Source organism: Squalius cephalus (genome assembly GCF_949319135.1).
Source record: "Squalius cephalus genome assembly, chromosome: 5".
In the NCBI taxonomy this organism is placed as follows: domain Eukaryota; kingdom Metazoa; phylum Chordata; class Actinopteri; order Cypriniformes; family Leuciscidae; genus Squalius; species Squalius cephalus.
Window position 1 is genome coordinate 25,098,962 of NC_137126.1, and position 14,106 is coordinate 25,113,067.

The window sequence follows — 14,106 nt, forward strand, 5'->3', positions numbered from 1 at the left end:
ACAATGATAATTATTAGCTCTCTGTCTCTTTCCCTTCTTGTCCTCCCATTGGGTGCCTGTTTGTTCTCTACACTTTCTTTCACTCCATCTAGACTACCATTCAAAAATTTGGGTTATTTTATTCCTGTGATGGCAAAGCTGAATTTTCAGAATCATTACTTTAATTTCAGTGTCACATGATCCTTCAGAAATCATTCTAAAATTATGATTTGATGCTCAAGAAACATTTCTTATTAATAATGTTGAAAATAGTTGTGCTGCTTGTCATGTGCTAGATGCTGCTGTCTTCTGTTCTCCCTCCTCTCCTTCCCTCAAACCTCGCTTTTTTTGCTTTTTCTGCTTTTTTCTTTCTGCTGACATACTCCTGGAGCCAAGCAGGTTAGCCTTCATCCCTGTCTGTGAGAGGAACAGAGAACCAGATAGACTGTAAGAGTGGCAGAGAGCCTCTGCACAGCAAGAGTAGGAAGGAATTATAGATGTGGGAGAGGAGTCATTTTCAGACAATGGAGGAGGGAGAGAAAAATATTTGCTTTCTAGTTGTTGGATGTGTGCTACAGTGGGGAGAACAAGTATTTGATACACTGCCGATTTTGCAGGTTTTCCCACTTACAAAGCATGTAGAAGTCTGTAATTTTTATCATAGGTACTCTTCAACTGTGAGTGACGGAATCTAAAACAAAAATCCAGAAAATCACATTGTATGATTAAGTAATTAATTTGCATTTTATTGCATGACATAAGTATTTGATACATCAGAAAAGCAGAACTTAATATTGGTACAGAAACCTTTGTTTGCAATTACAGAGATCATACGTTTCCTGTAGTTCTTGACCAGGTTTGCTCACACACTGCAGCAGGGATTTTGGCCCACTCCTCCATACAGACCTTCTCCAGATCCTTCAGGTTTCGGGGCTGTCGCTGGGCAATATGGACTTTCAGCTCCCTCCAAAGATTTTCTATTGGCTTCAGGTCTGGAGACTGGCTAGGCCACTCCAGGACCTTGAGATGCTTCTTACGGAGCCACTCCTTAGTTGCCCTGGCTGTGTGTTTCGGGTCGTTGTCATGCTGGAAGACCCAGCCACGACCCATCTTCAATGCTCTTACTGAGGGAAGGAGGTTGTTGGCCAAGATCTCGCGATACATGGCCCCATCCATCCTCCTCTCAATACGGTGCAGTCGTCCTGTCCCCTTTGCAGAAAAGCATCCCCAAAGAATGATGTTTCCACCTCCATGCTTCACGGTTGGGATGGTGTTCTTGGGGTTGTACTCATCCTTCTTCTTCCTCCAAACACAGCGAGTGGAGCTTAGACCAAAAAGCTCTATTTTTGTCTCATCAGACCACATGACCTTCTCCCATTCCTCTTCTGGATCATCCAGATGGTCATTAGCAAACTTCAGACAGGCCTGGACATGCGCTGACTTGAGCAGGGGGACCTTGCGTGCGCTGCAGGATTTTAATACATGACGGCGTAGTGTGTTACTAATGGTTTTCTTTGAGACTGTGGCCCCAGCTCTCTTCAGGTCATTGACCAGGTTCTGCCGTGTAGTTCTGGGCTGATCCCTCACCTTCCTCATGATCATTGATGCCCCACGAGGTGAGATCTTGCATGGTGCCCCAGACCGAGTGAGATTGACCGTCATCTTGAACTTCTTCCATTTTCTAATAATTGCGCCAACAGTTGTTGCCTTCTCACCAAGCTGCTTACCTATTGTCCTGTAGCCCATCCCAGCCTTGTGCAGGTCTACAATTTTATCCCTGATGTCCTTACACTGCTCTCTGGTCTTGGCCATTGTGGAGAGGTTGGAGTCTGTTTGATTGAGTGTGTGGACAGGTGTGTTTTATACAGGTAACGAGTTCAAACAGGTGCAGTTAATACAGGTAATGAGTGGAGAATAGGAGGGCTTCTTAAAAAAAAACTAATAGGTCTGTGAGAGCCGGAATTCTTACTGGTTGGTAGGTGATCAAATACATACGTCATGCAATATAATGCAAATTAATTATTTAAAAATCATACAATGTGATTTTTTTGGATTTTTGTTTTAGATTCTGTCTCTCACATTTTACCTATGCTAAAAATTACAGACCTCTACATGCTTTGTAAGTAGGAAAACCTGCAAAATCGTCAGTGCATCAAATACTTGTTCTCCCCACTGTATATACTATATATTTAGCAATATTTAATAAAGTGGTCAAAAGTTACAGTGAAGACATTTATAATGTCAGAGTTCTTTTTAACTGTTCTACACATCATCGAATCCTGAAAAAATGCATCACCGTTTCAACAAAAATATTAAGCAGCCACAACTGTTTTCAACATTGATAATTACAAGAAATGTTTTTGAGCAGCAAATCATCATATTAGAATAATTTCTGAAGGATCATGTGACCCTGAAGACTAGGGTTGGGTAACCGCTGTGATTAGAACATTCAGATCGCGTGATCATCAACTTCTAAATTCAAATCTGACATGATATATGACATCTCAGCACTGTCATATATCACAACTATTCAGTGTTTTCAACCACATAAAGTTTATTTTATGTTTCAGACATTTAAATACACATAAGTACTAACAAAACAATACATTTTATAGTTTGTAAAATAGATACACAAGCAGGCAATCAAAGTTTGTTTTGTTTCGCGTCATGTTTAGTGTGAAAAGTCGATATCCCTACAACAGACCGGCGTACATCTAATCCTTATGAGCACTCCTTGTCACAGTTGTAAACATGACGGCGTTCTTCTTCCACGAGGGGTTTCGCGTCACGGCATTTAAGGTGATGCGTTCTAAAATAACACTCACCTTGTGCAGGACATGCAATAAGTCAGGAGAGGTGTCGTATTTTGCCAGAGAAGGCAAAAATGTGGTCATATTTTTGCAAAAAAAAAATGCTGAAATGTAAGCAAACCAAGAATACAGACTACTTAGCTGTTATTAGTACTGTAACTGTTTTTTAGTGTTATTTAGTGTTAAATTATTGTAGTTGGGTTAGGTGTCTTAGGTTTTATTGTGAATTTGTTGTGTTTTCTATTTAGGCTACTTATTTAAATATATTTAAGTATACAAAAATTTGAAAATATTGTTCGATTTTAAGAATTTTCTATTTTATTATTTTTCAATAAAAAAGCCGTTCTTTAATATCATTCACTATCGTTTTGATTCTTTTAATTTTATTTATTTATTTATTTATTTTAAGTATCGATTCAGGCACCGTTTAGGCACCGGTACCGTTTTAAAAGTATTGATTTGGCACCGGTATCAAAAAAAACCAAACGATACCCAACCCTACTGAAGACTGGAGTAGTGATGCTAAAGCTTTGCCAACACAATAATAAATTACATTTTAAAATATACTGTAATATAAAGTTATTTTAAATTAAAAAAATGTTTTACTATTGCTGTTTTTATTGTATTTTTGATCAAATAAATTGGTGAGAATAAGAGACTTCTTTCACTTATGTAGTAATCACAGGAACAGTTGAACAGTAGTATGAATGCAAAAGTTACATGTATTTTATATATAGCACTTCCTGGGGGCCTGAAGGGTGTGTCATCACGTGGCGAGGGTGGAAAGGTAGTGAATAGCCAAAGGATGTTTGCTGTTCAGAAGTGCATTAGCTTGATTGCTGTGATGCCGTGTGCAGTGATGGTGACCTCAAATGCCACCTCTGCTCTGTCACGGCAGGGTTGTTCGAGTTTTCTGCTTCTCTGCCTTTGTGTTTCTGTAGCAGAGATTGAAATATATTGGATTTGATATTCTGTGCCCTCTTTGCACAGATGAATGAAGAATTTAAAGAGGATGTGATGGCTCAGTCATACGCTCTTTCATCTCCTTTCCTCAGGTCCCGATAACAGTTCGGACACAGAGAGTGCGCCCTCTCCATCTCAAACTGACCCCTCCAAATCTTATGACTCGCTAACTCATCCCAACTCAGCTCTGGACGGCGCATCGGACCTGGACGTCACGGCAAGCAAAGGGCCGGTGGCAGATGACAGGGGCCAGGAGCCTCCGTACTGCGAGCTGCAGGTGAAAGTAGAGAAGAGTCCAGAAGGAGGTGCTGAAGACGGGCTTCCTCAAGATGAACGAGCACACTTGGCATATGAAATGCAAATCCATCCAAAGAGCGAACCGCAGGATGTGGAGATGACTGCTCCCAGCAATGAAAGAGGTCAGGTGCAAGTGAAGACTGAGCCGGAGGTCAAGGACAAGGAGGAGAAACAGGGGGAGCAGCACCACTCTGATAATGACTCTAGCGCCACCTGCAGTGCGGATGAGGATGTGGAGGTTGAACCTGACCGACAAAGGTTAGAAATTGCTGGTCCTGTTTTATTATAGGGCATTTGTACATAAATTGCTGTTGGTTTCTAGTATCATGGATAAAGGTGGTGCTTTAATTAAAAAAAAATAATAATAATAATAAAATTGTGTGAAATAGGAAATTTATAAATAAAAAAATTTACACACATTCAAATATAAAATGCTTAATTTAAATTCCGGTAGCTCCATTCCTATTGCCTGTGAGATCATTGGTTTAATTCCCAAGGAATGCATGATTGTGTATGTAAATTATTATTTATTTATTTTTTAATTAAACTTATTGTTGAATACAAAAAAAAAAATTCACAGACCAAATAGAAATCTGAGCTACTGGTACGACTGAAAACGAATTCTGCCTGTCAATAAATAATAAATTACTTGCTTAATAAAGTTTTATTTTAAAAGTTTATATTTTAATTTACCTACCTAAGTGAATATTTAGCTGTGCAAAGATTTTACAATTTTATATTGTACAAAAGTAGAGGGATAGAATGAATGAATGAAAAATCACTTCCGGACGTTTTGTTACTCACAGTATCAGTAGCTAATATGTTTTATTCTCTTGTTTCTTCCTTGCTGTGGCAGACTTTTCTCTCTGGAGAAACCGTCAATGCTGGGCGCTTCAGGGTCAGTGGTCGTGTCCTCAGCCAATCTCCTCAACATGCAGCAGCTTCGGGCCGCCACCATCCCCCCTATGGTCAGTCCCCATAGCCTCTACCCCCACTTAGCATTCAGATATGCCCCTCTGGACAGAGACAGGGCCCAGCCACCCCGCCACGTGAGTCCTGCCTCCATCTCCACCTCCGCAGATCACGCAGTGTGATTTGCTTCTGCGGCAATCAGCAAACTAATCAGCAAATGCCAATTGATTTTCCACACAGTGAAATCATGATGAGTGAGAATATGTTTGGTTGCTCTGGGCTGATCAGTTGTGCGGTTTGGAGGCTGTCTGTTTTGGCGATTTGGTGTGGCTATGAAATTAATTTAATCTAATTGAGGCCCTGATTGGCCGTTCACAAAGTTTACATAATACGAATGTAGCATCTTGTTGCAAAGCAAATAGCTATTACTTACTAATGGGATTAAGTCATGCACCTTTGCATTTTTTATGTAAATATTTAATTGTTTAAAATGTTCTAATTGAGCTTTTTTTGTGTACATCAATCCAGCATTTTCCCACATTTGAATCCTCTCTCTTACGGAATGGTTTGTTTAGGTTTCAGCTCCATTTGGTCACAGCGGTGTTCCCGGAGGTCCATTGAGCGGCTTTGCTATGTTCCAGCACCAAATCAAAGCTGTGCATGAGTCTGTGCAGGAGGACAAACAGAGACTGGACCAGAACGAGTCTGATCGCAGACCACGAGTCACCACCCACAGCCCCACTGTATTGGAGCGAGAAGGTGAGTCAGACCTAGGAGTGAGAGAGAGAATGCACAAAAATCGCTCACATGTGGTAAATTGAGAAAACCCCATAAATCCAGCAGCAAGCATTCCCTCTGAGTCTTTTCTTTGCCTTGCTCTTTGTTCAGTATCCACTTGAGATACTTGGAGAGTAGATTCACAGGCTAACAGCCTGTAGTGTTGTAGTTAAGACCACCTAAAGACCAAGACCAAGCCAAGACCAGAGTTTGTTGAGACCAAGACAAGACCAGAGTGTGTTGAGACCAAGACAAGATCAAGGCAGGGCGAGACCGAGTCAAGACCAAACCAGCACTCCTTAAAGCTGCCGTCGGCAACATTTTTTTGATCATATTCAGTGTAATCAACACTATAATCCGACAGAACAACATAAATAAGGTGGTTTTAGAAAAAAAACCGAGCTTCTAACTCCACCTGGAGCGTGTTATTTGTTTTGCAAAAATCCACCGCTCCCGCTTCATCAGGTCCAATCAGCGCAGGGGGGTGTGAGATCTGACTGTCAATCACAGGTCGTGCATATGCCACAGATCCCGCTTCCCCCTCGCGCACGTTACAATCACATGCACACACCTGAAGTTCGCGCAGTAACGAAGAGAGATGGCGGAAAAGATTTCAATTCCTCGGTTAACCACAGGACCTAGGATTTCAAAAACAACGAAGGTACAGAAAACACCTTTAGAAAATAAAACCTCCGAGTACTCCATGGTGTTGATCGATGCTTATGAGACGGGCGCGTTCACAGAAAATCTGGTGCACACGCACTGGCCTGCACAAACTCGATGGGAGGGTATTCGTTGATAGTGGGGGAGGGGCATGAGAGTTGTAAACATTCAAAATTTCGGCTAAGCCCACTCAATCTTCCAGGGTTGCCGACGGCAGCTTTAAATTAATCTAATAGATCCACATTTACTGCCTGAGAAATGTCTATTTAATCAATACATACAATTAGAATAATAAGACACTATATAGAGCTGTTACGAATCAAATGAAATCACTAACAATAAAATCATCTTTGCACTGCAGAGGGGGCACAGAAGGTGCATCTGAATTGGAACAATTACAACTGCATAAATAAGGTTGAGATTAATGTTTTTTTAAGTTTATTTAACATTTGTATAAAATCAATATTACATTTGCGATAGTGCTCATATTTGAAAATAAATTGGCCAATTAAGTCTTATTTGGTGCTGTGATGAGCATAATATATATATAAACTTTTTTCTTTTCTTTTTTTTTTTTTGCTTTATTAACACAATGTACCAAGACGAAGGCTTAATCTAACACGACATTAACCAACCCATTCTCACCTATGAAAGGTTATCCCTTTTCTTAGGGAATTTAAATCTCGGTGGTTTCACAACCAGAAGCTACGCATTGTTGTGGCATTATTGATTCTTTTCTTACTGTGAGTGACAACACGCTGAACATTCCAAGATGGCGATCGCACCGACGTTTCTGGAGCGGTCTAATGTGGCATTTACATATACATATCTATGGTGATGAACACCATTGCGAATACAAAAATCTGAACTTTTAAATATAAATAGAAAGTAGCGCAGCTGCTTTGTTTATGGGGTTACCAGTGTAACAGCTACATTTCTACTGTTTCATCAGTGCCATCTGCTGTCAGAGTGTGAATGTGTATTTTCATTCAGCGCGCCTTCACTCGTTCCGCCATGCTGCTCAAGCGTGTTGGGGTTGTTTACATCAGAGTGTGCGCATGGCTCTTTAATGCAGCACACACACAGTGTTGTACATTTTAACTGGTTTGAAGAAATGTATTTTTTAAAATGCATTCTAAAAATCTGAATATTTTGTAATAAATAATTATTCACAGTATTTTAAAATGCCCACGATAACAATACTGTGCATGTTCATTAATCGTGATGTATCATAGTACCGTATATCGGATTCAGCAAATGTCTAGATGCAAGGAAAGGTTGCCCATCTGCCTATATATTTCATATTTCAACATGTTTCACTCGATTTCACACATTTCAGGCACATTAACACATGAAATAGCCTGTTATGAAAATCAAGTTGTGACATTTTGGTTAATTACAAGGTCAAAACAATTTTTAAAAAGAACAATAATGTCCAAGAAAATTACTGGCATGGCCAATTTGGATGACAGTGCCCATCCTTCAAACTAATCCTATGCTTAAATAACATTTGTCACTTTTAGTTTGGGAAATCTCCTGACCAAAAGAACTGTCTCTTCAGGGGAAGAGAGCAATGAACAATACAAAATTGAGGTTACAGAAACACCCCTGAGACAAACAGACAGAAAGACAAGCAAATGGACCGCTGCCTAACCAAAAGATTGTGATGTGCCTGTAGTGCCTCTGTTCTATCCTCCCATGCACTTTTGCTCGGTTTTTACATGCCAAGAATTTTGAGTAAAGACAGTAACGGCAAAGACAGACGTTTTCTGTTTTTCCTCCTCCTCCTCTCGGTTTTATAATGGGTCTCCAAAACAGATTTTTGAAGGGTGTCAAATGCGCAGGAGAGAGACAGTGGACTTTGCTCTTCTCAGCTAAGAAGCATAGTGCTGTTTTTGATAGAGCCAGACAGAAGCAGCCAACCAAAAGGAACATTAGGTCACTCTCGTGTAGTGATATCCATTAGAAACACCAAGTTTTGCTCGACCTCTTTCTCACAGACTGTAGCTCTAAAAACCTGCCTTGACATTTCACTTTCCAGAGCATTTACAGTGATAGCACTGAATTAACCTTTCTATATCTATACCTGTGATTAATGTGTGGGGGGCTTTGAGTCTTTGAGTATGGTTTGAAGAAGATGTTTTCATGATCACTAGTAAAGGGGACTGCAATTAGATAGTGCACTTGTCATTGTTTTGTGTCTTTGCCGGTCTGCTTTATGTCTTTGAGTATCTGATAGCCTTTCCTCTCTGTCCTGTCCCAAGGTAAGCCGTTCGCTTACATGCCATATGATCTGAAGCTGATGGAACAGGAATCTCATGGTGGAGTGGGCAGACCCGGCTCTCCATACAGACTCTCTCCTCGGGAGCATAGCAAAGCCTCACCCCAGCCCGACGGCAGTAACGCCGCACGCTATAGTGTACCTCCAGGTAAGCAGTCCATGCACCCCGTATCCAGGCACAATTTTTTAGAAAGGCAGCTTGTTTTTGTTCAGGCAGATATGGGCACCAAAATGAACACTCACCAGTTGAGAGTACAAATTGAGTGCAAGAATGATAGTCTGACCCTCATTGATGTAAGCAACATGAGTGATTCAAATCAAAAGCATACAAATGGTCTACTAAAAAAATAGTGTTTTTTTTTTTATCTCAGTCCAAAAAAAAAATCCATAAAGTTTTTTTTTATCCTCAAGACAAATATTTTATTATTTCATATCATTACTTATTACCTTTCAAAAGTTTGGGGTCAGCAATATAAAAAAAATAATTAAAAAAGTATATTATGCTCACCAAGGCTGATCAAAAATACAATAAATAAAAACGAAATATTACAATTTTAAACGTACAGTATGTCATTTTTTTCGCCGCTAGGGGTCGCTAACCTCTTACAATAACAAAGGCGTAGTTTGATGACGCAACATTTGCTAAGAATTATGGATCTTGTCGTCAACGTCAAGCCAACCGATCTAATAATGTTTATGGATGACTGAATACATCGATGCTTTTATCATGACTGTGATATGAAGCAGTTCGGGATTGCTAAGAGACAGCTATCAGCTCTACACGCGACGCGAGTCCCGCGGATATAAAAGGAATATGGACATTTCATTCTACCGATTACCGAACTACACGCAAGTGCAGAATTACTACTCACAGGTCAGTTTATTAGACAAATTAAACTTGTGAGGTAACGCAGCACTGTTTCACTTGGTCTAACATTACACTAGCACACTAAACTGCATTTGAAAGTGTTGAAATGTAACATTATGTGTTAGTTTGTCTGAATGAGACTAGCAGTAAGCTAGATCAACATTAGAATAACATACAGATCATATTCTAACATTTTATCATTTTTGAACTATATAACATTGATTAGTTTTATGTAAATGTGCTCACTTGTTTAATAAAGTACATGTAGGAGCGGCCGAAGTCTCGGACTTGGAGCTCTAGGCATCTCGAAAACACCGCGCTGATATTGATTCTCGTTTTAGTTCTCCTTTTTTATCCAAAGTCTGCTTGCCATGGTCCATAATGTTTGAACGAAACAACAACAGCGTGCAAATAGACATTGCAAACTACATTGTCCACGTCTGTCGCCTTGGTTACTATCAGAGGGCTCTGGTTCATAGCTCTGGTTACCATGGCAGTACGAGCGGAAACCAGGGACAACGCGGATATGACGCCATTGACTGCGACAAAACGGAAATAAAGAAACGTGCCGTGTCTTCGAATTAAATGACAAATTTCTCCTGGTTTGAAAGTTGTTGGAAACAGTCGGGATAATGTAAGTACACAACTAAAAAAATATATAACATAGATATAGTGATTTTTGCTATTTTTAAAGCAAAAAAGTTACATATTGTGCCTTTAAATTACTGTATTCTATTTTAATATATTTTAAAATGTAACTTGTTCATGTGATGGCAAAGCTGAATTTTTATTACCCATTACATTGTTTTCCAAGATTCTTTGATGAATAAAAAGTTTGAAAGAACAGCATTTATTAAATAGATGTTTTGTAACATTATAAATCTTTACTGTTACTTTTTTCTTTAACATATATTGTATTATATTATATTATATTATTATACACAATTACTGTTTTCACTAATATACAAGTGGAAACAACATGTTCACTCTTTCTCTACCGTTCTGGGTTTTACTTTTGCTCTGGCTTGTGTACTAATCTATTTTATGCTTGAAACTTGGCATTGTAATGTGTACTTCAAATATGGTTGAAATTGCTTGCAATGTTCCTTATTTGGATGTTGCTTTGGGTAAAAAGCCTGCTGAATTAATACTAATTGTATTAAAAATGTGGAAAATTCAGGTCATGTAAGAAAATTGAAACCAATAAGAAAATTGTATGTCTAAAATAGCAGTGAAAAGAATGTTTGTCCATTATCTTTTTCTTTTTTTTTTTCTCTCTTTTTTTTGGGGGGGATGTATCAAACAAATCTAAATACTATGAGTCATTGTAGATGTGGACTTGATTGATGGCCTGTGGGCTTATTGTTCAGAGCACTTTCGAGTCCCTCTTGTTTGGACCTAAAGATTTTGACTTTGCAGTAAAAAGTATTTACTTTCATTAAGTCATACATATTCATGCTATATGGAGTATTTTGCTTCATTGTTATTATAGACAGGTACATGAGTGGGAATTTCAGTCATTAGCACGCTTGTCTAGAGCTTGTAACCTGACAGTGTGTCGCTAGCAGACACAGGAACCAGACTGCTTTTAGAGGAACATGTAAGATACATAGCTGTTATTAGTCAGGTCAGCAAGTTTCTTACTGAAGGAAACCTTGAAGCTCTCACGAGGCTCAGTCCATGTGACTGATTCCCTTATCAGCCCTACCCTTACAACTTGGAAACCGTTCTCATGGAGACAAACACTTATAGAACACACTGGACGTTTCTAGAAACGAGAAAAAATAATGTACGTCAAGTAAACAGAATGTTTGGGTGGGACTGTCGCTCCTGCAGGTTTATTTGATTTGTGATGATGTGGGGGAACAGTGATCAGGTTTCATGATGAACTTTGGCACGAGACTTTTGGTCTTCAGTTACCTCTACTGTGAGGACCTAGATTGAGCGGAATGATTGATGTTTGCATTATTGACCTGGTAAACAAAACTTTCTCTCTGTGTCCTACATGCTACATCAATAACACAACCACTACTGGTGATGCAACTGTGATTGACAGAACAAACTAGAGATATCACACATACTGGACTCCAAGAATAGCAAACTACTTAAATAAAAAATATATATATTTATACTTATATAAATATATACTTTTATTTAAAAAATGTAAATAATAAATTTAAAAAAGAACATATATATATATATATATATATATATATATATATATATATATATATATACACACACACATATACACACATATATACACACACACACACTACCGTTCAAAATTTTGGGGTCAGTAAGATGTTTTAATGTTTTTAAAAAAAGTATCTTCTGCTCACCAAGGCTGCATTTATTTGATAAAAAACAATAATACAAAAAAAAAACAGTAATATTGTGAAATATTATGACAATTTAAAATGACTGTTTTCTATTTTAATATATTTTAAATTTATTCCTAGCCTGGGTTTCCCCATGCTGCCTTGAGCGCAGCGCGATTTTATTCACGCTGCTAGGCACCCTGGATACCATGGACCAGATTTTCCCCTCAAAAAGGGAACCAATCACAGAACGGGGTGGGAGCAGCAAGACGATGACGATGATACCTTTCGATGCAGCCTTAGATAATGTTCTAAGTAGTTTAGAACGCAAGTTTATTTCGTCTTCTTCCTCGTCGAATTTCTGTCGCTCTACATACGTCATCTGGTATAATTGAAATGATTGGCTATGAGCTACGTACAGGCGCATTTGATAGACATTCGTAGCGCCCAATAAACGGCTCTGGGCATTCGTAAACCACGCCTCAGATACGAGAAAATGAACGTGATTCTTGTGATCAAAGCTGAATTTTCAGCATCATTACTCCAGTCTTCAGTGTCACATGATCCTTCAGAAATCATTCTAATATGATGATTTGATGCTCAAGAAACATTCATTGTTATTATCAATGTTGAAAACAGTTGTGCACAAATTTTAAAATGTCTTTACTGTAACTTTTGATCAGTTTAACTCATCCTTGATGAATAAAAGTATTGATTTATTTTATTTCTTTCCCTCAAAAATAAAATTAAAATACTTACTGACCCCAAACTTTTGAACGGTAGTGTTTAATGTTACAAAAGCTTTAGATTTCAGATAAATGCTGTTCTTTTGAACTTTCTATTCATCATAGCATCATGAAATAAAAATGTAAATAACTGTTTTCAACATTGATAATAATCATAAATGTTTCTTGAGCATCATATTAGAATAATTTCTGAAGGATCATGTGACACTGAAGACTGGAGTAATGATGCTGAAAATTCAGCTTTGATCACAGGAATAAATTACACTTTACTGTATATTCACATAGAAAACAGCTTTTTTAAATTGGAATAATATTTCACAATATTACTATTTTTGTTTGTATTTTTAATCAAATAAATGCAGCCTTAGTGAGCAGAAGATACTACTTTTAAAAACATTAAAAAATCTTACTGACCCCAAACTTTTGAACGGTAGTATATATATATATATATATATATATATATAATATATATATATAATATATATAGTCATGCGATCATAATGTACACTAGTATTCAAACTTTTGGGACCAGTAAGAATTCTCTTATGCTCACTAAGAATACATTTTTATTTGATCAAAAAACAGTACAATTGTGAAACATTATAACAATTTTAAAATAACCTTATTCTATTTTATAAATGTATTCAGTGTCACATGATCCTTCAGAAATCATTGTAATGCTGATTTGATGCTCAAGAAACATTTATTATTATTATTTTCAATGATAAAAATCAATATTGATATATTGATCTACTTAATATTTTTGTGCTAGATTTTTTTCAGGATTCTTTTGATGAATTGAAAGTTCAAAAGGACAGAATTTATTTGAGACTAATTTTTTTGTGACAATGTAAAGGCCCTTTCACACTGAACGCGTTTGAACGATGACGCTCTTGAATCGAAACAATAGATCCCTATGGAGCTATTCACACCGGGGTGATAAATTTACTGTTGTATGTTGTGCAGTGGACGAGGTTAAAGTTAAATGGGAAAACCTACGAGATGCATACACGAGGAAAATGTATTCTCGGTCAGCGCCACCTATCGTGCTGGCGTGAATTAGCTGAAGGCCATCAACCATTTCACATTCAGTGTGAAAGCTCAGTTTGCCGGCGATTCGCTTAGTTTTACCGTGTTGCACTCAGTGAGAGAGGGTCTTAAGAGTCTTTACTGTCACTTTTGATCAATCTTTCACTTCTCTACTGCATTCCCCAATCCCCAGTGAATCACATGGCCAGCCTGATACAGGCATTAAAACAGTAGCTCTGAACGAGAGAATGAACCATGTAAAGATCAAGGCAGGTTTCTGTACTGTTAGGCCTGAATTATTCTTATTTGTGCATAAGAATCATCCTGAACCGTACAATTGATACAGATAAGCTATTATAGCATGATAACATCACACCCTGCACTAAAGAACCACAAAGACTATCTCAGCTCCAGTTAACAGGCTCCTGCTTTTTACAGGAGACAGAAGGGTTCACGACTC

At 38.1% G+C, this 14,106-nt stretch overlaps 1 protein-coding gene across 21 annotated transcripts in view; it reads left to right on the top strand.

Moving 5' to 3' along the window:
• The window catches only part of ncor1 (nuclear receptor corepressor 1), a 124,499-nt gene that overhangs the window by 75,231 nt on the left and 35,162 nt on the right, over positions 1-14,106 (top strand). For 17 of the 21 annotated variants that reach the window (XM_079871427.1, XM_079871425.1, XM_079871443.1 and 14 more), the window contains 4 exons: positions 3,845-4,307; positions 4,906-5,098; positions 5,537-5,720; positions 8,666-8,830. In XM_079871427.1, the coding sequence (XP_079727553.1) occupies positions 3,845-4,307; positions 4,906-5,098; positions 5,537-5,720; positions 8,666-8,830 (1,005 nt within the window). The remainder of the gene's footprint in view (positions 1-3,844; positions 4,308-4,905; positions 5,099-5,536; positions 5,721-8,665; positions 8,831-14,106) is intronic. The other 4 variants (XM_079871444.1, XM_079871432.1, XM_079871426.1 and 1 more) reach the window with 1 other exon arrangement.